Source organism: Pogona vitticeps, chromosome 11, assembly GCF_051106095.1.
Source record: "Pogona vitticeps strain Pit_001003342236 chromosome 11, PviZW2.1, whole genome shotgun sequence".
In the NCBI taxonomy this organism is placed as follows: Eukaryota; Metazoa; Chordata; class Lepidosauria; order Squamata; family Agamidae; genus Pogona; species Pogona vitticeps.
In genome coordinates this window covers 8,534,555-8,561,074 of record NC_135793.1, presented here as the reverse complement: position 1 = coordinate 8,561,074, position 26,520 = coordinate 8,534,555, and the positions used below count along the sequence as shown (strand labels likewise).

General features: G+C 44.7%; 1 protein-coding gene across 4 annotated transcripts; it reads right to left on the bottom strand.

Annotated features, from left to right (window-relative positions):
- Nucleotides 1–428: 428 nt before the first annotated feature.
- ZDHHC9 (zDHHC palmitoyltransferase 9) lies at nucleotides 429–26,458 on the bottom strand. Of its 4 annotated transcripts, none has more exons than XM_072981305.2 (10): nucleotides 25,739–26,458; nucleotides 23,070–23,336; nucleotides 6,747–6,907; nucleotides 6,396–6,554; nucleotides 5,422–5,559; nucleotides 5,175–5,221; nucleotides 4,900–5,004; nucleotides 3,628–3,731; nucleotides 3,143–3,302; nucleotides 429–2,874 (listed from the first exon to the last, which is right to left on the bottom strand). In XM_072981305.2, the coding sequence occupies exons 2-10, from the start codon at nucleotides 23,234–23,236 to the stop codon at nucleotides 2,770–2,772; spliced, it is 1,146 nt and encodes a 381-aa protein (XP_072837406.1). In that variant the 5' UTR covers nucleotides 23,237–23,336; nucleotides 25,739–26,458; the 3' UTR covers nucleotides 429–2,769. The 4 variants fall into 4 exon arrangements, with proteins under 4 accessions (XP_072837406.1, XP_072837408.1, XP_072837407.1 ...); XM_072981307.2 differs by having other exon boundaries at nucleotides 429–2,871; XM_072981306.2 differs by lacking the exon at nucleotides 25,739–26,458 and adding an exon at nucleotides 25,448–25,646.
- Between the last annotated feature and the right edge of the window lie 62 nt (nucleotides 26,459–26,520).

Below are 26,520 nucleotides of genomic sequence, written 5' to 3'. Positions count from 1 at the left end.
CTAAGAGATTTCATTTCTTCTAGATTAAAATCTGCAAAAGCTTGCACTGAAATATATCTGCTAGTTTTAAGGGTGTGATGAATCCTTCACCCCAATTTTGTCACGCAGGTTTTAATAATATACCAAATCACAAGGAGGAGATGCTGTAAACAAAGCCTGATCACAGCCAGCAGTGCATATCCCTGCCATTTTGCTGATATGACACAACTGATGGCCTTTGGTTTGGTTTCTGTTCGTACTGAAAGGGCAATGCCCTGGAAAATCTATACCTCAAGTAGGTAAACGATCTTTTGTTTTACCGCAAAGCAGGCAGTTCAAGGAAACACTGAACCACATGTAGAAGTAGGAGAGAAAAAAGGCCTAGCTGTGGTATGAGCCCAATGCTGAGAACAAGAGTTTAGTAAAGGCAACAAACACGACACTCCAAACAAATTCCAATGCCTTCATTGTTGAGATCAGAGGGGAACACTGAAGCCTCCAGGCAACCAGGATCATCCTGCTCCCCAGGGCCATTTGACACAGTACATTAGAAAAGACAACCCAGACAAGATGGTTGCAATGCTGTTGAGAGTTGATTGACAGTGAGTGTGGCAGTAGTTTTCAACCTTGTCCCGGGGAGAAAGGTTGCAACACCGGCAAGGAGTGTCAGAGGCGTGTTTTCCTGTTCCTGCCTCCCGTTGTGTGCAGTTGGAAAGAAAGAAGCCACACAGACCGAGTGACAAGGGGGGAAACGGGCATTCTAGTCAAGCAAAGAGGATGTGCTCAAGAACACCGAGCTGGCTAGCATCCTACCGAGCTCTGCTGTGCAGAAACGTCTGCCAGCGTACGTGATGCAGGATCAGGCTGCATGTGCAAATGTTGCCGTTGTGCCAGCGGAGGACGGAGCCTCTTTTTCATGAAGATCACTGCTTGTGCAATGGTAACAAGTGTGCAAGTGGTACAACCCCACGTGCTACTATCCACAGCAAAGCATAAGAGAGTGCTGGCATGACGGTGTACTCAGCGGAAGCTCAATAGGATACTGGCCCCCATCCCACCTCTGCTGAAGAAGAGAGCATAAATTTAGTCAGGACATTTGGCTACTCCAAAAATAAACAACAGGTACCTTGCCAGAATCTCCCAAAGCCCCTGCAGCCCACAGAGCGATTTGGCAAATGCAGGACAACCAAGGATACAACGACTTCATACATCCAAACCTGGTCAAGATAGCGGGGAGGGGGGGAATTCTTACTTTTTCTCCCCACCTTCTCTTCTTTCTCTGGTTATCTATATACCCAAGGAGGCAGGAAAGGTTGAAGGCGAGGGAGAAAATGTTAGCCATTTTTAATCCCCCTTCAAGTGAGGACAAACTGTTGCACTTATCATACGTCTGACACTGTGACAGGAAAACACATGTTGGCTCGGCATGGTGTAAGAAGTATTTTCTTAATGCACCCCAGCTTTGTGCACCAAAGAAGAGTTCCCTACATGAAGAAAACATTACAGGGAGAAGGATTTTAGCTACTCTTCTTCTCCATGCAGACATTTTCTATGTGCGGGGTATTTGTTTTTACAGGGGAGCATTAAGTATATATATACTCTCCAACCTTAATCTGATTGGCACAATTACAATAGAGTCATAAGACATAGACTTCTGCAGATGTGCAGGCGAGTTCTATGAATGAAGACTCTGTCCAAACGCCACAGGTCAGCTGCCCCCAACAATGTCAGGGCCCCTTCATTCATGGCAGCCACAGTTCCCCTGTCAGTCTTATTCTTTGACAGCTTCTCTCCACTCTTTTACATGGAGGGGCCTGGGAGAGACAAAATGGGCTAGAAACACCAGTTACTATACAGGCAAATAATATCCATCGCATCACTCAGCAGTGAGCTCAGAATACAACAATATTTCGGAATCACACAAAAGTCACCCAATGGCTGCCTGGCTCCGAGACCTATGCACCAATCACCTTTCCAGTCAAGTCCTCTCAGGTTTTCTGCTCCCTTGTGGCCTCAATCCCCAGCTGTCCCAACAGAACTGTTACTGAAAAAGGGCAAACCAGACATCACTATGCCCAATTCAAGCATTAATGCTGCAGAAAGAAGACTGGGGAGGCAGGAAGATGTAAGAGCCGGAAGTGAGGCCAAGTAGGAAATGATACTACACTGTAAAGTTTCAATATGAAGATGAAAGGGGCCTGGGACCAAGAAGGATCAGTGCTCTCCTGGCTGGTTATTTTATGATTATGGACTGCTTGGGGTTCCAAGCTGCCATATGGCACGGTTTGACAGGGAACATTTAGGAAGGATACTACATATAAAGCTAGTTGGCCGTGGCTCCATTAGCAATTTGCTCCACTGGCCACCAACTTCAGGCAAATACACAACACTGCAATCACAGGTAGAAGATGGCACAGAACATGGTCCCCAGCTCTGTCTTCTTCTTCCCAGCACACCTCAGGGATGTTGGGGCTGGGCCACAGAGGCTCACACTTTGTAGTGTTTGAGACTAAAGGCAGGCAAAGAGGGCCTGCCCCAGCCAGCAGCAGCGATTGCCTCTTGAACAGAAGAGTCCCTCGGCAGCATCGTGGGTGCGCAGCATCCATGAGAAGGGGAGTGCTGGCATCCCTCCATTGGCAGACACGAGTCACAACCACTGGTGAACAAACAACGGGAGAGAACACCTTGAGGTTGCTGCTGTCCAGCCGGCTGTCCCTGCCCCTCCTTGTCAACTCTGCAGCTTCACAGGGGTAAGCTGAGCAGAAAGAGTGTCCGTGGCCACTTTGGAGGCTAATGTGTTGTCTGCTCATGATCCAGGGATGGAACAGACAGTTCTGCAGCAGCAGGAGGGAGCGGCACCTTCTCCAGTGGCACCTTGCATGTTGGCACAGGCTGCTGACATGGGCGAGAAAAAAAAAAAAGAAGAGAAGGAAGGATGACTCACAACACTGTCCCAACAGAAGACCGCTAAAGAAAAGCCACCACTTCCTATTTCCTTGGGAGTTTGCACATGGCGTTATAGAAGCCATTCCCTAGAGAAGTCCCCAACCACTTCACTTGACCCTTGGCCACTAGAAAGAGACAGAACTAGTGCTGATTGGGGGCGAGGGAGAAGGCACACATGAATCATGCTACAAAAATGATGGCATCTTATCATATTTACCAAACTCTCCTCTGGAAAGGCACTGCCACCCTCTGAGGCACCACTGGCTTCCTGGGCACTAGCTTCTCCTGTGCTTTTCTCTTGCGTTCTCGACTCGGACCCAAGAGTGCTATCTTGATTAGCACTTTCCTGCTGCACGATGCCCCGTCTGTCCAGCACACTGTAAGGAAAAGGGAGGGGGCAGTTTGAAGGGGGGGGAGCAACAACCTCAAAGAACCCCTTCTGTTGGGAAGAGCTACCTAGGGCTGGCCCAGCAAAGTCTGCGTCTTATCTCTTTACAACCTCATTAGAAGCAAGGCTGGGTAGGGAAAAGAGGCAATATAACGGAGATGCTAGTCTGTGAAAGTAAGTTTGTCCCATCCTAGAAGATGCTGAAAATACCTTAAATGCAAACAAGGGACTTTCCACTGAAGCTCCCTCCCCTGCGATGCTCAGCCCTATTTTAGACATGCAGTGTGACATCCGGGTTTAGAATAGATTGCTACCTGGGAGGCAGAGGTCCACACAGAACCTCACAGCAGTTCTTCACAATGTTGCCGTGGCTATACGGATTTTGCACACGGTTCTTCCCAGTCCAGGACCCCTTGATCTGAAAGAACAAGAAGAGACAGGAGCCCCCCCCCCCCCAAAGAACCTTGAGCCAGGGCAGCAATGCGCTGCACAATGGTGCCCCGCTTAGCGATGATAATCCATGCAGCAAAAATCGTCGCTATACGGATTCATCACTATGCGGAAAAAAAGTCCATAGGAATGCATTAAAACCCGTTTAATGTGTTCCTTTGGGCAAAAAACTCACCTTAAAGCGAAAATCCTCCATACGGCGGCCATTTTCGCTGCCCGGTAAGCGAGGAATCCGGGCAAAAACACAGCGGGCGGCCATTTTATTTACCCAGTGGCCATTTTAGAACCGCCGATCAGCTGTTCTAAAAACATCGCTATGTGAAAATCGGTAAGCGAAACAGCTTACCGATCATCGCAAAGCGATTTTTTACCATTTAAATAATCGCAATGCAGATTCCCATTAAACGAAGTGCTCGTTAAGCGAGGCACCACTGTATAATGACATGCAGAAAAACAATGAAAAACATCCACCATGTTACAGTTTTTAGAAAATGGTTTCCACAGCCGTATTTCGCTTTGCACCAGGCACCTGTTGCTTTTCTAATTACTTTGGTCTTCACAGAATCACTTCCTTACTCCCAGAACAGTTTTGCTCCTATAAATACTGGTATCCCAGCCAAGGCCTCTTTATTTTTAACAACCTAACAAAAGCTGTTGCTTGAATGAACATACAGGCTGAGCTTTGGTTTGCCTAGTAAATTGCTTCCCAGAAATATGCCATTTATCAAAGGTCCTGTCTCCCCCCCCCCCCAAAAAAAAAAAATGCTCTAGGAAGTGGGAAAAGAGAACCTCTGAAATGGCAAACATATGTGAAGAAGCCAGAAGTACACCTTCTCCTCACCACAAATGCATTCCATTCAAAGAGCAGAAGGTTTTTAAAAACAGAAACTATGTACTATATAATTAGAATAAAACTTACTAGGTCTACTAGAGAAAGACCTGATGGGTTTGAGTCCACACAAGGGAACTGAAAACAGAACCATTCCTGCCTAGGGAGACAGCAAAACTCAAGATTGTCATGGGAATCTCTAAGTAGTGTTCCCAGCAGAGTGCATTCACAGTGAGCGTATTTGGCAGGAGGGAAATTAGTTACATTAGAGTCCACAGAGTGTGCGTATCTTCATATTACCACTTACATCTTCATTAGTTGTCTGGTTCAGTGCTACCAAGAATGTGTGGAAGCCAGTCAAACCCACCACAGACCAAAGTGTGAAGAAACAGATCAAAACCTCCAGAGCCGTGAGCAGCTAAGTTAAGGAATATGACATGCACTGCGGACTGCTTAGTCTCTCCCCACACTACAGACATCCTACCCTGCTGCCCCTCCATTAAAGGAGGAGACAGTCTTTCCCATTTCCTGACTGAGACAGGTAGATTAAAAGAAGCTGCAGTTAAAATGGAAAGGATATGTCCCAGGGGTTTCCTTCAGAGTATTCAGAAAGCCAATCTTCAGAGATTCTGGGTGACAGGAGAAAGGTAATTAGTTTACAGGTCATCAACCTTTGGTCTAGATGGGCAGGGTAGAAATTCAATTAAATAAATAAATAAACCAGAGCAGCAGCACTTTTCCACCACTGTCACCCCCCACCCCTCGGATGCCTACTTGCTCTTATACAACAGGGTCCTTCTCCCTCCCCCTCCCCCCAGCTGGAACTCACTCAGGGCCACGTAGACAATGTTGAAGGAGAAGATGTAGATGGTGAGAAGAGACAAGGAAAGGATGAAGAGGTAGAAGTAACGGTAGTTCCTCTTCCCCACACAGTTCCCCACCCAGGGGCAATGATGATCAAATCGCTCTGCAAGCATGAGAGAGACGGGAAAATCAGCTACCTACTTCTGTGCTGGCTGCTCAGTTCTAACCAGAGGCCAACATAAGTGTATCAGAACTCCACTAACATGTCAGACATGTATTATGAGTCCACCCTCTAGCCTACCTAGGAAATGGATTCACACACACAATTTTGAGGGAGAAGAGGTATCAAACAACAAGTTTTCCCTTCCATTCCTATACATCTGGCCTTGTGGAACAGCCCCTCCAAGACATCATAAGATGTCACTTTCTGTTGCCGGGGGCAAGTGGGGAACTTATTTTTGCATATTTTTATAAACCATATAACTATTTATGTTATTGCATTGTTATCTGGGTGACAGGAGAGAAAGATCAGTGCTGGGGCAATGCCTCTTTCATCTGAATCAGTCATGGCCATAAACGCAACTGCTGACGCTCTACTTTCAGGAAGGACTGCCTTAAATGTGCTGTGTAGAGGTTGCACATAACATACTTTTGACTATTTGACTACTTTCTAGACACCAAATTAGGAACTGAGAATCATACCTTTCATCTCACACACAACCCCCACAAAAAAAAAAAAACCAAGGGGAAAAAAAGCCCACAGGTTGCGAGCCTTTCCAGGTAAAGAGAGGACCATGTCTGGCAAAATTTCAGCTGAAGGGGCAAAGATTTACTATCCGCCAGCCCCTTGCCTGTGCCATGACAACAGGATTTAATGATCCATGGCAGGAAACTTCATGGCTTCTGTCACTGCCTAATAGAAGAACCCCATTACAAATTTTATTTTCCAGCTGCAAACACAGACATTACAGGGTTCTGAACTCCAGCCCCATCACTCACCCACACAGTTGTCACAGATGCTGCAGTGTGAGGCACGGGGTGGACGGAAGATCTTGCAGGTATAGCAGTACTTCAATTTCACTATCTGGTTATTGATCTGGAAGTTCTTAATGCGTGGGGGTGGCCGCTGACCTGGAGGCACAGTTCCATTGGTTGCCTCTGAAAATGGAAGCCATGTGTTCATAACAATGCTTTTATCTCTTTGGGCAGAAAGTCTTCACTGTTCCCAAGAATAAATACATACACACATACACAGTCACCCAGAAGCAGTGGAGGAGAGCACACCACATCCACAGGCTGCTTGAGCAGATCTAGGATTGCAAAGGCCTGAAGAAGCTACTGCCCACTTACCAATTTCCATTTCAATGAAAGCGGCCTCATCTGGCAGGGCTCGTGGGATGACCCCTGGATCACTGAAGCTTGTCCGCAGGAGAGTAGCCATCGCAAACAGGAAGAGGATGACCGCAAAGACAGGAATGGCTGGGGAGAGATGGACAGCAAGATAGCGACACCTATAACAAAAGAGAAGCCCACAGGGACTGCAGTTAGAGAGACAAGCCTGCTGTGTGCTGAAACAGACTTCATGAAGAATTTAAAAAGGGTCATTGTTTTGAAATGTCTCCTTCTGAATGCCTCTCCCCCTTGATGTTCCAAGCCATGGGGACAGGAATAATAAAACCCTAAGCCAGTGTGGTATACTAGATAAAGCAATGAACTAAAACTCAAGTGACCTGGTTTTGAGACACTGCTCAGCCACAGAAACCCACGGGGCGGTGGATGGAACTGATAAAAACAGTCCCTAAACTTATCTTGAAAACCCTATTAGGGTCACTGTAAGTTCTGACTTGATAGCATACAACACACAAATCAAAATAATCACAACTGCATAAACCAAATACCATGGATTTCCAAAATCTCATTATGGGAGGCTTGGAAGTCTTTGCCACATAATTTTGCACACTAAAAACTTTTTCAAAAACTTATGTCTGCTTGTTTTTTTTAAAGTCCATTTTTCAATTCTAGCACTGGTTGCTAAGACAAGCCTAAAAATTCTTGAACAAAATCTGTAAGCAAGTACAATTCTGGTCCTCTCATATGGCTACTGTTAAAAAATTATGTTGAGACATGTTTATCCCCGGGGAGCACTGAGATCAAACAACAGTCTTTTAAAGGCACAGCACTGATAACAAAGTATTCATCTACCCAATATTTTCATACCTGGTCAATGTTTGATGCAAGTCTCAATTATAATATATTTATGGCAAACAAACGTGCTGGGCTCTTTCCTAGCTTTGCAGCATTACCTTACAGACAGCAACGTACACAGGTCAGGTCCCACATCACTATTCTTGTCCAGTGCTCCAGAGGTGTGAGGGGGAAAGAAGGCATGCTACCTTTCTCTGCGAGCTATCAACACCCACTTCCAACTACCAGCTGAGATTTTAACGACACTGATTTTGCTTACATCCCACCGTTTTTCCACATTACATCCTAGAGGATATACAAGTTCCAAGATTATAAGGTGCTGGGTTACATAGGGTCAGACTCCTGTTCCCTAAACCTGCAATCATCCAGAAGGTGACAAACAATCACTCCCATAACCACTCATCACGGGACATGAGATGTGGCAAAATGGAGTCCCCAACCACATTTAGAGGGCTACCAGTTCCCCAGCTTCGCTGCTTTTGGAGGCTCTGTTGGGTTTCAAACCAGAGTCTTCCCCAGCTGTATCTACAGACAACAAGGGTTGAACCTGAGATCTTCTGTAGGCGAAGGACTCAAGCCCAGGCCTGCTCAGCTGCAGAAAGGCCGCTGGATCCTGTGCCTTCAGACTACTGCCCAGGGGTTTAAAAAAAAAGGAGGGGGGAGGAAAGGGAGACACGTCCCACTACCATGTCTACTTAACTTCACTTCAACAATATTGCTGCACACAAACCCAAAATCATTGTGATGGGCGGGGGAGATAAACTGCACACCAAGGTGTGAGGAAAACAGGAACAGCAGCATCCGACATCAAGCACAAAAAAACCGAAAGTAGATGATCAATCCTGTCATGAGCTGCCAGCTAAAGCAACCCCTCCCCTGCTGCAAGAGCAGGAAATGGCACACCAACAGTTGCTCTGCGGACTTTCCTGGTGGTGCCAGGAAAGAACAACCTCCCCTGTGGAGCACTATTCAAGAAATCCATGTGTTGCTATAATCTCTTCCCCATCTTGTTTCCTCTTTTTCATTCACTCCTGTACTGAACTAGTCCCCTAACACATACTTTGAATCTCCTTATCAGGAGAAAGGCGTCTGTGAAATAAGACAGACAAACAAAAAAATTAATGCCTAGCAGAAAATGCCACTGCTCAATTTCACAACTGCTTTGCTATGTAAATACTCCCAAATTCTGTATCTGGAAATCAGAATGAAATATGAATATATATGTATAAATTTTGAACATTCTTATTCTGCATGTAGATTTCTACAGGGGAGGGAGGGAAAATCCAGGCACAAAAGATCCACTACACACATACACATCTGTAATGCTCTTCCTGACTGACTAAAACTAATCTTTTAGAAATAGAAACACCATCTTACTAGCAAGGGTGGGGGCAGCTGCACCTACCACCTGAATTGACATTCCCCTCAAAACTACCAGGTAGAATGGACAAGGACGATTTCTGTCTATAGTCTTAAAAAAAATGAGGAGAATGGAGATCTGAGTGACAAAAATGTACGGCAAACAGGACAGTCACTTAGCTAAACAGCAGCACAGCTTAAACAGAGCTACCAAAGAACAGGTCATGATCTTTGTCCTTTATAGGGAGTTCTTCAGAATCCTGACATGAACACACAGCTGACAGTAAAGCACTCTGCAGTAGAGCCAGGCATGAACTGTTGGTTTGGTGGTTCATCAGCAGCCTAACCATGGTTCAGCACCCTGCCTCTGCACCAGGCAGGCGCCTATTCAGCTGCATGGGCGCCCGCTGGAGGGGGGCAGGGTGCCAAATCGCAAATCAGGTGTTCAGTGGGGATATGAACTGACATACCAGGAGTTTGTGCCCATCTCTACAGTGCAGTAACCCACACGCCACGTCACATCCACATTCCTAGTCAGCGAGTTTAACAACCATATTCCTCTGTTAGAAAGCCTGTCCCCAACCTTTGAGATCATCTCATTAACTAAATGCAGGGGCATTTTGATTTGGCTGCATCACGAACTTTGGCAGACAGCTGTTTTCAGATATAAACAGCACTTTCACCATTAATGGAATAAATGATTTCTGGGATAGACGTGTGTGTTTGTTGCAACAAAAACAGACTCTTGTGCATTTTAAGAACTAACAGGCGTTAGCTGGTATTTAGTGAACTACAAGCCACTTCCTTAAGCTTTAACAGGTTTTATCTGGCATGGAATCTTACAAGGTGGTTATCTCAAGACCAAGGACGTTGGCAAATCGTTGGGTCCAAGTCCCAAATCTGAGTCCTTGGTACCAAGTCCCAAATCCAATTTCCTATTAAAAACAAGTTTTTTTCCCCCAGAAGAAAAAGGGAGGGGTGGGTGGGTTCGGAGTCACAAGTAAAGTCTGACTCATTTGGAAAAAAAAAAAAACAGTCGAGTCACCGGTGCAACTTAAGTTGGACTTGACAGTGAGTCCCACAACGCAAGTCCTCATCCCTGTTCAAGACTCTTTTTTTTCCTTTTCTGAAACAGGTAATGATGCAGCTGCCTTCTGGGAATGTCTACAATGGAAGGCACCACATTTAGCCATACAGAGTGGAAATGCATCAGCACGCCTCTGATGACGTGGGCTAGAGTCCATGAAAGGTGATGCTAAATAAAACATGTTACTCTTTGAATTACAACAAGATTTTTAGTGGAAATATATGACAAGGCGAGGAAAAACCCCTTCTAGAGATATAAACCTGATGCAAAAGCTCGGTGCTCTGGCAAGACTTCTTTTTAGTGAAACATACCACAGATTTGGATATCCATCTGGCTATACTTACAAGTTGGCTCTGTTTATTTCATTTATTTAAAATATTTTACCCCGCCTTTCTCCTTAAAAGGGACAAAATGCAGCTTACATAATTAGAAGACAATATTTAGCTAATAACAGTAAGCATACAAATAACTAAAAAGAATCAAATACCAAACCAAGAATCAGTAAACAAAAGCAACACCATAACCATATACAAAGCAGTAAGGCACAACAACCAGTCACTGAGGGAAAGCTTGCCTAAAGAGAAAGGTCTTCTTATCTTTACCACCTTGAAATAGGGACTGCTGATTTTGCTGTGAAGTGTAAAAATAGCCTGCTACCTATTATCGCTTGTCAGAAAAGACACACATATCCAGATGGGCATACAGTATGTGTCCCTTGACAATATTATCCCATCTGGTGAAGGAGACCTGACCTGAGCGAAAAATGTAATATTACATGCTAATCAACAAAAGTCTGTGATTCTTAGTGGCCCATGGGCTGTCTTCAACATGTATCTTACTGTCTCAAACTTTGATATTGGTCCTCTATATTCAAGAGTTATTAGTATAGCTGACTTAAGCATGTTCCAGCTCTCCCTGAAAACTTTAAGCACCACCCAGCTAGACAGCACTGGCAAAAACAGCAAGCAGGCATCACTGTTGTGGCAACAGACAAGATTGAAAGGGTTATAAGAAAATTACAGAGCACATGACTTGGAAGCAACTACCTCTAGATGCGTTCGCATCGTACTTGCAGTGGAGCGCAAAACATCGCTGGGAGCAGTGAGGCTGCAGCACAATTCAACTCTGAAGTAACGCTCAGTGAGCAATAAACAGCACACTCACTTGCAAAGTCTTATAAATAATACGTAATGTTGGGAATGATCATTCATCTCCTGCTCTACTTCTCTGTGTTGCTATTCCACCGCCCTGTTAGGAGGCCTGCATTTCTAGCCTTTGCCTTTCAGAAATGTAAAATGGAGCCATGCTATGGAGATCCCGTAGGGCTCCCCCTCTCTCCACACAATTGCACGAAGGGCCAGGAGAAATTTAAAACCAGAAAAACGTGTGAGCAGATAGGCCAAGTTCTGAGCTGTAGCTTTGACAGCAGAAAGAAAAAACACCCACCAACTCAATGGTCTCTTCCAACTTCAGCTACATGAGGCAGACAAGTGCTGCAGCAGGAAGGATGCAAGCTGACCAGACTCCAAGTGGTCACGGCTTTGTTCACTAGGGCTACGTGGCCCAAGTAAGCATTTTTCCACTAAAATGAAATTTAACACATCGTGGTTTTCCCTCCTCCTCCCAGGAAAGACACCCATCCACAGCACTAATTTTCTGCATCAGTTTTTCACTTATCTGGGTGCACCTTGCCTGAAAGAATAAGAGCATTAAGTACAGATGGCTCAGAAGTCAATGACATGCAGCATGACTGCACCTTGCTCAGGGCAAAGTCAAACTGACAAATGACAAGAGCAATACACACCAAATCTAGGAATGCATGCCAAATAGAAATACAGTTTTCCAGCTGGTACGGCTGCGTTCCTGTCAAAGCCCTACCTGCTCTTTAGAACAGAAAAAAGAATTTGGTGGTTGACACAATTTCTCCCAAGAACCCTGTTGTCCCAAGCCAATTTCCTGCAAGTCTTTGGTACACACTGTTGCTGAAAAGAATAAAGCAGTGATAGCAGAAGCAGTGCTGAAGAAAATTCAAGAGAGATCACACACAAGTGGGACGCCACTACTGTGACTACTCCATGGCAGTGATAGATACGCATAAGAGATCTGGTGGAACATCTCTTTTACAAAACAGCTACCTATCCCACACACTACTCGCAGTCCTTGATGTTAAGAATTATAACATCCAAGGAGACAAAAAAAGCCAACATTAGGAACCGAGCTTCCTTGGTCATGGCCCCTTTTTCCTCTGAAACAAGCTCCTTGCAGAGGTCTGCCAGGCACTATTCTTCTGTTTTTAGGAAGCTAATTAAGACAAAATCATATAAGGCTGCCTTGTACTAGTTTGAACATTGTACACTATTGAGATGTTCAAATGAGTTTTCATTTGTGTATTTCTATTTACAAGTAGGTTTGTTGTTTTAGCCATTGTACTTTACTGCATGTTTATTGTACTCATTACATATGTTTTTATTTATTTATTTATTTATTTATTTATTTATTTTATTTCTATCCCGCTTATCTGATCATATTAGACCACTCTAGGCGGCTTACAGTAAAAACAACAATGTAATTTTAAAACTTTACAGCAGAAACTTAAATTAAAAAATAATAATAATAAAGAACAGAATAAGAAAAAAGATCGTCAAGGGTTTTCTGTTGGGAAGGCCCGCCTATACATCAATGTTTTTAGTTGTTTCTTAAAAATGCCCAGCGAGGAAGCCGCGCGAATCTCAGGGGGCAAGTTGTTCCAAAGGCGAGGAGCCACCGCCGAGAAGGCCCGGATTCTGGTCTTTTCCTTTCGGGCCTCTCTCGGCGTTAGGCTCCTCAGCCTTATCTCCTGGCTCGCGCGAGTGACACGGGTAGATCTAGATGGGAGAAGGCGTTCCGCCAAGTATCGAGGTCCTAAACCGTTTAGGGCTTTGTAAGTAAGCGTTAACACTTTGAAATCAATGCGGAATCGGATTGGCAGCCAATGCAATGCGGCCAGAGTGGGGGAGATATGTTGGTATCTTCTCAGCCCACTGAGTAGTCTGGCCGCCGCATTCTGCACCACCTGTAGTTTCCGCAGCAATCTCAAAGGTAGCCCCATGTAGAGCGCATTACAGTGGTCTAATCTCGAGACTACAAGCGCATGCACCAGAGTGGTGAGAGACCCCACATCAAGGTAGGGCCGCAGCTGGGCTATCCGCCTGAGATGGAAAAAAGCGGAACGGACCACGGACGCCACCTGGGTCTCCATGGTGAGCGCCGGGTCAAGATGGACACCCAAGCTACGGACCCCATCCCTGGCGGGCAGGGTCACCCCCCCAAAAATGAGGGAGTTTCCCATGTCCCCAGGTGTGGGGGCGCCCACCCTCAGTACCTCTGTCTTGTCCGGGTTCAGCCTCAGCCCGTTCTCCTGCATCCATTCCTGTACAGCCTCCAGGCAACGCTGAAGGGACAGAACGGCATCTCCTGCAGTTGGAAAAAAGGAGATGTAGAGCTGTGTGTCATCCGCATATTGATGGCACTGCACTCCACACCTCCTGATGACCCCTCCCAGCGGCCTCATGTAGATATTAAACAGCATTGGGGAGATGATCGACCCCTGTGGGACCCCACAATTAAGGCACCACGGGGCCGAAACATTCTCCCCAAGCTGTACTCTCTGGGGACGGTCCTCCAAGAAGGAACGGAGCCAAGCAAAGGCCCGGCCACCTATCCCCAACTCGGCGAGCCTCCCCAGGAGGATACCATGGTCAATGGTATCAAAGGCCGCTGAGATATCGAGGAGTACCAACAGAGACACTTTGCCCCTGTCGGCCTCCCTCAATAAGTCATCACACAGGGCGACCAATGCCGTTTCTGTCCCATGGCGCGGCCTGAAGCCTGACTGGAATGGATCCAGGGCATCTGTTTCATCCAGGAACGCCTGGAGCTGATCGGCCACCACCCTCTCGACTACCTTGCTTAAGAAAGAAACATTGGCGACGGGCCTATAGTTACCAATTTCGTCCGCCGCCAAACTGGGTTTCTTTCTTATGGGCCTAATGAGTGTTTCCTTGAGGGCAGAGGGAAATCTACCCTCAAGGAAAGACCCATTAATTATTACAGTAGCCCATTCCGTTGTTGAGGGCCTGGCTGCCTTGATTAGCCAGGCCGGGCAGGGGTCCAAAGAGGAGGTGGTGGCACGACAGCGATCAAGCGTCCTGGCCACAGTGTCGGGCGATACAGGCTGAAAAGAGTCAAAAGACACCGGGCAAGACGGAGCGCTGGACATCCCAACTTGACTCACTGTATTCAAAAAAGGAGCGAGATCCCGGCGGATGGCCTCCACTTTGGATTTAAAAAATGCTGCAAATTGGTCCGGGGTAAGACTAGGGGGAGGCCTATCTCCCGGGCCAACTCCGGATAGGTCACGTACTATACGGAATAGTTCCGCCTGCTGGTTGGATGCCTCACTTATCCGGTTAGCGAGGTAAGTTCTACTGGCAGCCTTTACCTTAGACTGGTAAAGGTTAGTTGCGACCTTAACAGCTATACGATTGAAAACCGTTGGGTCCTTTCTCCATTTGCGCTCCAGCCGTCTCCTGACCCGCTTCGACACCCGAAGATCCTGGTTAAACCAGGGCGCCGGGCGATCTCTGCGGCGGAGAGGGCGTTTAGGTGCGATCGTGTCAATGGCACTAGTCGCGGCGGTGAGCCAGCCGTCAACCAGGGCCTCGACAGGAGCGCCAGCCAGGTCAGCCGTAACCCCTCTCATGGCATCCTGGAATCCAATCGGATCCAGTAGCCTTCGAGGGCGGACCATGACAATAGATCCCTGCTCCCTGCGAGGGGGGAGGGCCATCTTGAGGAAGCATTTTATTAGGTGGTGATCCGACCATGACAAGGGGACCGACTCAAGGTCAGTCACCATCGGTCCACTCTCACTCCCATTGGTGGAAAAAACCAAATCTAATGTATGGCCGCCCACGTGCGTAGGGCCGTTGACATGTTGGGACATGTTCAAGAAGGCCATGGTCTCCAAGAACTCAAGAGCTGGTCCAGCGGGCTCTGCCCCCGCATGCACGTTGAAGTCCCCCAAGACCAATAATCTCGGGGAGCCCAGCAGTGCCGCGGAGACAAAGTCCACCAGCTCCGGTAGGGAAGTGGCTGGGTCGCGGGGAGCACGGTAACCCAGCAAGATCCCAATACCGTCCCTGGCCCCGATCCACACGTGGAGAGCCTCAAGACCTGGTTTTACCACCGAGGAGCGCCTAATTACTTCCAGGTTGGATTTATAAACGATTTTTATTGTATATTGTGAACTAGCTAGAGAGTGGTAACACTAACAGGGCAGTATAGAAGTTGAAATAAAGTAAAATAATAATTTAAAAAAAGAGAGAGCGAGCTTGTTCTCTCCATTGCATCATCTTCAGCAAAGCTTGGGCCTTATGAAAACATAATAGAATACTTGGAGCCACAGACGCATTTGAAGACACTTAAGGGTAAAACCATTAAAATTTGGACTTTGCAATTAAAGCAAAGCCATTAGTGACGGCAAGAATTATTTATTCTGCCAATCCATTCACCAAATGGCAATTTATTTGCCAAATGTTAATTTGGTTCCTAAAGCCAATCCTCAAGAAAACAGCAAATGCTAAATTGCCTAAACTGAAATCCAAGAGTATTTCACTAAAAATGAGTGGGGTATACAGAATACTGTTTGCTACAGCTTTATCAGGTGACTTTTAGCTGGAATATGAGAAGGTGGTGCTTGACGGACCCTTGTACGCTTGACTTTCCCCTCTGGCTTATTAAAGCTGGCAGGAAGGGAATGTCCACCTGGCTCTGAGAGGTTTTTAATACCCGAGAGTGGTCTCATCATCTTTAAGTGAAACCATAATTCAATTACTACCAAACAAACCTATCTTGGTCTGCTGGAATATTAACTGTTTATAGGCTTGCAGCCTACATTTTCTTCCTCTGTAAGCTCACTGGGGACTCCAATCAGTCTTAAAGGAGATAGCTCATCTGGATCCATTTCATCAACTTCCAGCCCTTGTTTCGGATCAGAAACTGCCTGGGTTCCTTCCCTCGAAGGAAAGACAGGGTAAGTGCAAGCTGGCTGGTTCTCCTCAACCTTTAAGCAGCTTCTGCTACCATCAGCTATGCATCCTTTTGAACAGGCTGTCTGGACGAGAGATGGGAGGTACAGTTTTGTGGCAAACTGCCCCAATTTGAACAACCATTTTGAGAAGGTGCGATTGAAGAATTATTGCTTGACTCATTAAAATCACCAGGTTCCAACTTATCTGCTCGTTCTGTTTAATATCTACATGAAATTATTGAAGAATCCTACAGAGATTTGCTCTGAAGTGTCACTACCAAGAAAATGACACCTAGCTATATTCCTCTTTTGCATCGGAATGGCTATGGCCATTCTGAACCACTACTGAGGCAGAAAACTTCCGTATGCTTAATCTTCCACACTGAAGACAAGAGTAGGCAATACATTTATCTGACCATTAAAATATCTCAAACAGAAGCCAGCGTTAGACGACTGCAGGAGTCAGACTGGTGCTGTAGAAACACAGTTCCAAAAATCATGGCTCGATCTACATGCCAGGTTCTTCTGTTTAAAACAGGTTCCAAAAATCAAGTTCCAAAAGGGGGGGGGGGCATGCAGAGCCAGTTCAGAGGTGGCAAGTTTCACATTTCACACCCAAGGATGCAGATTAGAATGTTTCTCCCAAACTTGTTAGACATAAAGCTGCCAATCACTCAAGGCTGCTCACCACCGCAGTTTGACTAGCAGATCTTTGTCTAACAAGATTGGGAAGGACATTCTACGCTACATCCTCAGAGGGGAAAATCTGAAACTTGCAACCTCTGAACTGGCTCTACAGCCCTCATTTTGCAACCTGCTTTAACATGGTGGATTTGATTTAAATCAGAGTTTACATTTTAAAAAATTGACTTTTTTTGTTTAAACTGCGATTTAAATTAGATTTTTTTAAATCACTGATTTTTATCCACCCTGTGCTTTAAAGAGAGGAACCTGGCATATGTATCAAGCCAAGAGTTTTGGAACTTTCTTCTGCACGGCTCTCAGTTCTGAAATGTTAATGAAGATTCCTGCAAGAATTGAAGGCTAGGTTCCGTTGGTGATATTTTAGTTATCTAAAGTGTATCACGCACTCTTGTATTTGGATTATAGACAAAGGCCAAACAGCTTTTTTCTTCAAGTTACTGTACTCATAGTAAAATTTCCATTTCTTAAAAATGCACATTTGTGAATGAAATGAAATGCATCTGTAACAAAGAATGGGTGCCAAAACAAAATTAGGCAGGTAATACCATCTAAAGGGATGCGGTGGCGCTGCGGGCTAAACCGCAGAAGCCTGTGCTGCAGGGTCAGAAGACTAGCAGTTGTAAGAGCGAATCCACGCGACTTAGTGAGAGCCCGTCGCTTGTCCCAGCTCCCGCCAACCTAGCGGTTCGAAAGCATGCAAATGCAAGTAGATAAATAGGGACCACCTCAGTGGGAAGGTAACAGCGTTCAGTGTCTAAGTCGCACTGGCCATGTGACCATGGAAGATTATCTTCGGACAAAACGCTGGCTCTATGGCTTGGAAACGGGGACGAGCACCGCCCCCTAGAGTCGAACACTACTGGACAAAAAAATTGTCAAGGGGAACCTTTACCTTACCATAGTAGAGCAATTAAAAATACAGTAATGGTGAAACTGAAGTAGCCCAGTGATTTCCATGAAAGAAAGTTAAATTCTTTTGGAAGAAGAAGATGAGTGGACAACCTCAGCATATCAGGCAAACTAGGTGTAGTTAGCCAGAGTTAGTGTGCAAACAGTTTTCAGTTTTCTCATTAAAATTAAAAGTGATTAAGGGAAAATTTATTTCAAAAAAATGAATGATATTCTCTAACACAAATAATTTTGACATAAAGCTATGTGTTTGCTTCGAAATATTAAAGCATGTTAAGTGTGTTTTATTATTCTTCCTTATCAAATGTTATCATTCAAATACCAAGGGGCTGTTGGGACATTTAAAAGCTTTATATAAGCATGTTAAATCAGATAGGACAATAGAATTGTTCCAGAAATTGTTCTGGAAGATTGTATCACCAGTGTCTTAAGCCTGGTAATGGACTAGACAAGAATGAACAGCCTAAATCTAGACAAAAACATATGGCCAGTTGATTGTTCATTGACTGAAGTGAACAGCATCCAGCTTGTTCTAGATAAGATTGTACTTCTCGAAGAGAGGGTGGGCAAAGACTGTCCCATGGGGCCACACAAGCCATCAGCACGTCTGGCCTCACCAACTAAACTTTTTTAAATGTTTTGCCCAGAAAAATCCCTCTGTGCCCTCTAGAAAGCAGGGGGATAATTTTACCAAAATTTGCCCCACTAGCACTCCCCTCTTTGGGGCCACTAGAAGGCAAAAGTAACCTTTTTAAATTTAGAAAATGTTTAAAGAAAAGTAGTTCAGAGATGATAGGCAGTTCTGAGCCCCCACTGCCACCATCCATTTTCTGGTAGTCTCCCCACTGCTCTAAAATATCAGATTTGCTATAAAGAGGTACATGTTGGTCCTTAGAGGCCAAGGAGAACTTTGTGCCTCATAGCAGCTTCAGCTACTACTTTAGCTCCTCTCTTGGACAGAGATAGGTTGATCACAATTACCCACGCTCTAGTTACGTTCCTACTGAGATGATCTCAGTGTCTTTTAGGGACGTGGTGGTACTGCGGGTTAAACCACAGAGGTCTCTGTGCTGCAAGGTCAAAGACCAGCCGTTGTAAGATCGAACCCAGATCGAAGAATGTCTTTTAAGCACAAACTGCTCTAATCTAAAACACAGCTTCCAGATCAGATCCCTAATGGACAGTTTGACCATAATATACCTATGTTTCATCAAAATTCATTTCTGGGCTAATTTAATGTAACAATTTAAATATTTTAAGCCCTGAGAGTAGGTTACCTTGAAAGGCCACCTTTGCTTCACCATAAGGTCTTTGCCAGAGGCCCTATTCTTAAGTGTTCCACTGAGAAATATTAGTAGAGAGAAGACTTTCTCAACAGTTCCAGTTAAGGAAAAGCTTTCCAGAGAGATGCCACACCTGCATGATGGTGGCAGATGAAAAACCTTCCTGTTCACCCAGACTTTTTAAATAACTCACTTTCTCTGGCCTCACTGCTTTAAACTCTTATCTTTTAAATCTGATGTTGCTACATGTTTTCTTTTTTGTTGTATTTTAGCTGCTTTTGTTTTGATATTCATTTTTATATCTAAATCATCATCAAACATTAATTCTCCCAATATTTTGGATTTCACCTCCCACAATTCATGACCATCTTATTTAAAGGGTCTGAGGGATGAAGTCCAAAACCAAAGGTCAGGAAATACCTAAGTGTATACCTATTTACCCTAAACTGCCTGGAGACCTTTAAATTATGGGGAGGCATTCAAATATTGCAGGTAAATAAGTCTTACATCCCATTGCTCTTGTTTGTCAGGAGAACAGACATCAAAAAATGCACCACTCTCCAAGAAATTGCTTTTTACAGACAAATTTAATATTTGACTAAAAATGACCTCTTTCATGGATCTCTAGCCCCAGTTCAATTCTAAATACTGTCTGCAAACACAATATAACTGTGATTAGGAGAACATTCAGTAAAGACCACTCTACCCAAAGAATCCTTCAACAACACCTTGAATGAATCTTGCTAAGATTTCCACCAATCTGTTGGCATTACTTTGGTTTTTTTAGAAGCAAGGCTCAGGCATTGAACATTCTAGAATTTTATTCATAACTCCACTTAAATTGGGAATAAAGCTCATATTGTTTTTCATTTTTAATTTGTTTCCACCAGAAGAAGAGTCACTATCATACTACCCCTCACCCATAAGTTAGATAGCTATAACAAAATCAACACTCAGTTGCTAAATAACTATGTACACTAGCTCTTGAGTTTCTCCTTCACAATGTCATGTTCTTACCTCAACTGTTGTATCTCTGTAAAGAAGTGCCTGCCAAGATTTTATTCATCAGTGCTTTGGGCAAATACAAGTATCAAGGGGCAACAGGATTCAAATTTCTGTTTCCCTATTTAGAAACACTCCCCTATACTACAGGTGATCAGAACAGAATAGGCTGCTTTGAGAAGTGCAATAGGAAACCAACGGTGTTAGAGAGTGGAAGAGAGAACAGACCTTGAACTAACAAACAAGAGCCGCTTTTCAAGGAGTAACCAAAGGACAAGTGGAAGAGAAAAAAGGAAGGCTTGGAGGTCTCCGATTCCACAACTATGAAGTTTATAATATCAAAAAAGAAAAAGAGGGAGACTATACACACAATCACCTCTTAATCATTTTTCTGTTGTGCTATCAGAAGCCCCCTTTTCAGCATATTCTTTCATACACCAGCAAATGTTTTTAAGACTCTTGAATCACCAACTAGGCAAATACACATATGGCATGAGGTTGCATTCTGTTTTATCAATTTCAAGAATTACTAGCCCTTTAAGGCAAAATGTCTGGTGTGTGTACATAGGCAGTGCTGCAGTAACCAGCATAATTCTGTTTTGAATGTCTGGATGGAAAACAGAAAAGCAAGCCCACTCTTTTTTACTTTCCAGGTAATGGTGTAGAACAGATGACAAGGAGCAGCAGAATACACAAAAGGGAAGCATCAAATGAATGACTGCCTTCTACATAATCACATATACAAGGTTATTCCTGGACTATTGAAAACCAATCCACACACAAAAAATGTGTTACCAGCTTGAAAAATGTTGATAATGTTCAACCAGGAATTTACCCTTCACACACCAAACACCTATTAGAAAACTGAGATAAGTATCACCTCAATGAGAAAATTAGGGGTCCTATATACCTTCTCTTTTATCACAATATATTCTAGCTCATTGTTATTTTGCCAGGTCTGACAACTGTCACTCCTAGCTCAGGACTGGAGAACCACTTTTCACTGTATTTTAAAGATAGTGTAACAAAATTGTTGTGAATTTTAAATAAAATGTCTGAATACGACTCAGGAAACCCACATTCCAGTCCTTGCCCAGCCAGGAGGCTCACCAAGTGATCCTGAGCAGGTCACCATCTCTTACCTTGACATAACAGACTGCTGTGAGGATTAGGGGAAACAGGAAGAAAACTGTCTGTATTCCTGCATCTGCTTATGGGGAAAGCAGTCTATAACCACTGTAATATTTAATAACAAAATCTACACTATACCTCAAAGCTGAAGCATTATTTTCACAGGTACGTTTTTGAGGATACTTGTGTCAATCTTGTTTATACTACATTTTGAACTACTGTCAAAGCAAGCTGTTAAGCTAACAGATTTTGAAAATCAACACATCAGAAATGCAAACACAGACCAATTCATCCACCTCACTTTATAGCAGCTGCCTGAGCACAAGGTGAGCTGGCAGGAAGAAAGCTGCAAATACAGAAACCAGTTTTGCTCAACAGCTACTGAGTAGAAGCCAGATGAATCATTCAATTACCCTCATGAATGTCACCCTCATGAATGCCCTAAGGAGCCCATTATATACTTGAGGTAACACAGGCCAATAAAGGAATGCAGAAAGGTAACTTGGGCCACCAAAGATCCAGGATTATTGACTGACAGCATCATGCATATAGTATAGCTTTTTAGACATATATGTTATGAAACCACATGGTTATAATCTACACCATGGGTCCATGTTAACCACTTCTTCTACAATGATTTATTTATCATAATAAAGCAGTCAAACTTTCAAATAAACGCACACATGAACATACTGTAGGAGTGGCTTTAGAGAGCTCATTCAGAACAGAAAGTACAATGGGCCAAGTTTAAGCTCCAATTTAGAACAAGCTTGCTAATGATATGAAGTGCTTTCTAAATCTGTGTATAGATGATCGACTCAGATGCTGTCCTCTCCTGAAATAAGGTATTAAACATCTCCTAGACAGACTTCATACCAACTAAGTAAAACATTAATATTAAAGTTAGACATCTTCATGTGCATTTACATGAAGAGAAGAAACTAACTTCCAGCCTCACTAACTCAAAGCGCTTTTTGTATATACTGTACCACCAACATTTAAACTGTAACACTATAAAGCAAAATTCCAAAGCGGCAATCCTAATTTCAACTTTCAGCAAGGTACCACTGCCCTGAGTAAGCAACTGGGTACAAGGTTCACTGAGATGAGTGGATGAGCTTCAGAACAGCTGTGTTGCCAAACAGTCCACTCGCTAAATGAACAATTCATTTCAAGAGCAAGCCAACAGTTCTCAGAAATGATGCAGTAAGCATAACTGGCAGAAAGCAAACTGTAGTGCCATCTTTTATTACACTATTTTCTAGTTTATAGCCCATAACAATCAGAATATCTTTTGCAAATGTGACTCATACTGTGTGTGAAGCGAAAGATCCAATTAATAGCAATTCATGATTGTTCCATAACAAGAACTGCATACCTCTAAGACCGACCTCATATCCTTTCTGTCAATCACAGTCATGGGCAAACATTCCACTTTAGAACAGGACCCTGTAAATTCCAAAGTGTTTCAATCCTTCACACCTCACATGAGACTGAGGCAAAATGGCACTGTGTAAAATTGACAGGATGACCGAGTTTGTGTCAAAATTTAAAAACTGACTGAATATGAAATTAAGTATTATAGGCACAACATCAAAAATACTTTCCAGGATTAAATTACTGAAACCAATCACTGCTTCCTTTCATCCCTACAACAGCAGACACCAAATCTACGTTTCTGAAGACAATGGCATTCCAGAAAGGAAACATATTTCACCAAATCATCCAGAAGAGGCAAAATTACCACTCAGGGCAAATGCTCATCTCTACAGACTCTCTAAAAGCCTCAAGATCTCTACAAGAACAAAAACATCCATTCCAACCCATTTAGAATATGAACTGGAGATCCAACAACCAAGTAACCCCATGCTTGGAAACATCCCCACAAACAAGTTTTTTTAAAAAAATCACAGTGAACTTACTCAAAAGCAAAAAAGAGGGCACACGTTCCTACAATGAGGAAAAGGGTCAGATAGAAGATGCCTTTTTGTCGGGCCATCATGATGCGCCCATCGCAGCAAAATGTATTCCTTCCCGGCAGCTTCTCCCATTTCCGCGTCACCTTCTTCCTTGCTATCATCACAGACATGGCTGCAATCTTCACAGAAGACACGGTAGGTGAGCAATGGCCAGTCTCCACACAAGCCACCAAGATGCACACACCATCCTCAGAAATCCAGCCTCAACCCCTGGAGAGATAAGAAACAGAAAAATCAATTAGAACAGCTACTAAATTAGAGCTACATTTAAAAAAAAATACCCCAGCTATAATGACATGCGACATATCCTTCTTGGCACACCCACATCCTAGTAGTTTTAACCACTCACTACGTATCACCTTCATGAGTGACAAAAGCACCATGCTTGCCCAACAGGAAGCAAACAATATGATGTGTCATAACCTCCAATGGCAGGAAAATCTATGTAGCACTAGTGCTTTGCAGTTAATCAGCATCTGACTTTTGTCAAATGCTATTAAAGGGCCCCAAGACACATCTGTCGGTGATTGTATTCCTTATGATTCTTCTCCTTCACCAAGTTATTTATTTACTTATTTATTTATTAAACTTTTATACTGCTGATAAGCGACAGACACTACTCTGGGCAGTTAACAGACAAATAAAAACAAATACAGTAACAAAAATAAATGACAGCACACTAATCAAATCAAGTCTAAACATCATAAGAGAAACAGCCCTAGAGCATCAAACCATAATCGGACAGGCAGCACAAAGTGGTTAATTCATGCGAGGAAAGCCTCTGTGAAGAGCATTGTCTTAAGCAACCTCTTAAAGGTTGAGAGGGAGGGAGCCAGGCACAGCTCAACTGGAAGCTCATTTTAAAGGGCTGGTGCCACAGCCAAGGCGGCTCGATTTCTGGTGGAAGTTTTCTGGCTTCCCTTGGTGTGGCAACCTGAAGGAGTATAACCTGTGAGGATCTGAAGGTACATGTCAACATTCCTGTGGAAAAGCTCTCCGGCAAGTATAAATAACATGCAGGCTCTGAACACTAAAGCAGCATGAAGACTGCTTCAAATGGCATGTTAATGTGAACTAGACAGAGAAAAGGAAATAATAAGTTATATGCCTTGTATCTCTGAAACCATCATACAGTGCCATATAGATTTCCAGAACAAAATACACATCTTTGATGATATTAACAGTCTGCATCCTACAGGGCACAGAACTCTGTAGCAAGAAGCCCCAGGACCAAACCCAGACCTTCTATCAAAACAAATAAAAAAAATTCTCAGTGTTTTATTCCAGAACGATAAACCCCGCCCAACCTCTACAGAAGAACCGACAGCTGCTAAAATTAAAGCCAGCTTTTCCCATTTTCCTTTGTTATCGTCTAAAGTTCCTTTGAGTAGATCTAACAACGTAACATGAAAACTAGTCCATTGTTGTAGTGGAAATGAAAGAGACCTCCCCAGGACTCTGGTCAAAAGGCTCAGAAATAACTCAAGTGTTGTCAAGTCAGAAAACGATTTATAAAAACAGTATTACCACCACCTTTTGCAGCCTCATCAGCAGCCATTCAAGAAAACCACCATCCAATTTCTGCCACTCCCCCTAAAGCATGTTTATTACAAAGAGTAAAAAATCCTGAGAGGGCTGCTTCAGTCAGAGCAAGCAGGAGATTCTCATCATGTGCCATTTGCTTCTTTTTTCTCCTCCTGGGGGAGCAGGTGGCATGTTTACGGATGGAAGCAGGAAAGCAATCTATCACTCGTCCTGGCATCCACATATGTGAACACACTTGAGAGTCCCTGCCTTTCTTTCTGATTTTAAAAAAAGGCACCCGCCCAAGAGGCCTGCTTTGTTTATTTTGGTTCAATTGCCAGATTTAAGATCCGTCCCTTCGCCTCTCTCCCACACGGACTGCTTGATGTTTACATTTCTACCCAGGCAAATAAAATAAGAGCAGTCAAACAAGAACAATTGCTACGTGGCCGATTATTGTCATTTAAAGGCATGCGATTATAAGATGAAGACCTCTTTTTCATCATCCCTCCCGCGGCCGCTCCTCCCTGATGCCTCCCGGTCGAACCCATTTCCCGCTCCTTAACAACAATATCAATAAGGAAGTCTTATAATAAAAGACAGCCATACCTCGCAACCCCCCCCCAACACACACACACACCCTTTTTTGACAACCCGATGGCTGCCAAGCCCTCGCCTCAGCCAAGCGCGGCTGCCGCCTATTGTTTCTCGCGGGGCGCTCCTTGACCTTGCGCCCCATCTCACCCCACCCCGAAAGGATCACCCCCTCCCAACACACACACGGAAATCAGGCGCACCTGACACGCGTGTTTCGGATTCTCACGTGCACCAGAAAGGACGGGGGGGGAGAGAGAGAGAGAGGAGAAACGAAGAAGTGGAACCTCCGCTCGAGGAAGGCACCCGGCAGCATGGGGCGAGGGTGTTGGGAAGGAGAAGGGGAGCGGTTCGGAGGGGTTCGTACGCTCATGCACCACCCCCGCTGAGGAGAAGGAAGGAGGGAGGGAAGGTCTCTCTCCTCGCGCGCGCGCGCCCCTCCCTCGAGGGAAACCGTTTGGGGAGGGCGAGGGTGCCGCCCCCCACATACACACCCTGGTTCAAGAAGGTGGCTCCTGGGAGGGTCTTTCCTTCCGCTCCATCCCGCCCCTGTCGTCGTCGTCCTCGCCGGCTGGCCTCTGCTGCCGCTCACCTGCCTCTCGCCGAGGCCGGGGTCTCGCCCGAGGCCTTTTTTTTTCCCCTCGCTTTCTCCACAGAGCAGCGCTGAGGGCGGGAGGAGCCTGGCTTCTTATTGGCCAGCCTGTGTTTTAAGCGCCGCCTTAACCCACAAGGGAGCGGCTTGATAGGCTGAGCGGCCTTTCCTTCACATCCAGGCGGGGAGAGGGAAAGAGGGCGAGGCTCAGCGGCGCCGGGGGATTATTTTTTTCTCTCTCTCCTCCTTCTTCAGGGGGATTCTGAGGCGAGGAGAAAGGAGCACAGGTTCCCTGGAAGCGGCCGGCCCTTCCTCTTCCAGTGACCGTAGGGGATTCACCTGAGGGTACCTTACAAAAGGAAAACTCTGCCTTCCTCTTTTTTTTAAAGAGAAAATAGACTTCATTTCCCATTGGCTCGCTCACACTCCAGGCCCGCCTCTTAAGATCGTGTCCTGGCGTCTCATTGGTCCGTCTCGCCGTCAGTCGAAAAGTTCATGGAGGGCGGGGCGCCACTCCATCTCCGCTACCTGAATATAGGTAGCAGTCCGGATTTCTGACGTCAATAGATTAAAATAAGGTAGGCGGGGTCTTCGGAAGAAAGCAGGCAAGTCATTGGCTCTGATAAGCCGCGCCCATCTAGGGGGCGTGGTGTTTAGCAAACCCCGCCTTCTGATTGAAATTGC

Excerpts from the sequence above, each read along its gene's own strand:
- ZDHHC9 (XM_072981305.2), bottom strand. The coding sequence starts at position 23,236 with ATGTCTGTGATGATAGCAAGGAAGAAGGTGACGCGGAAATGGGAGAAG. Across the intron at positions 6,555-6,746 it reads TTTCATTGAAATGGAAATTG|AGGCAACCAATGGAACTGTG; the intron begins GTAAGTGGGCAG and ends TTCCATTTTCAG. Across the intron at positions 5,560-6,395 it reads CATCTGTGACAACTGTGTGG|AGCGATTTGATCATCATTGC; the intron begins GTGAGTGATGGG and ends TCATGCTTGCAG.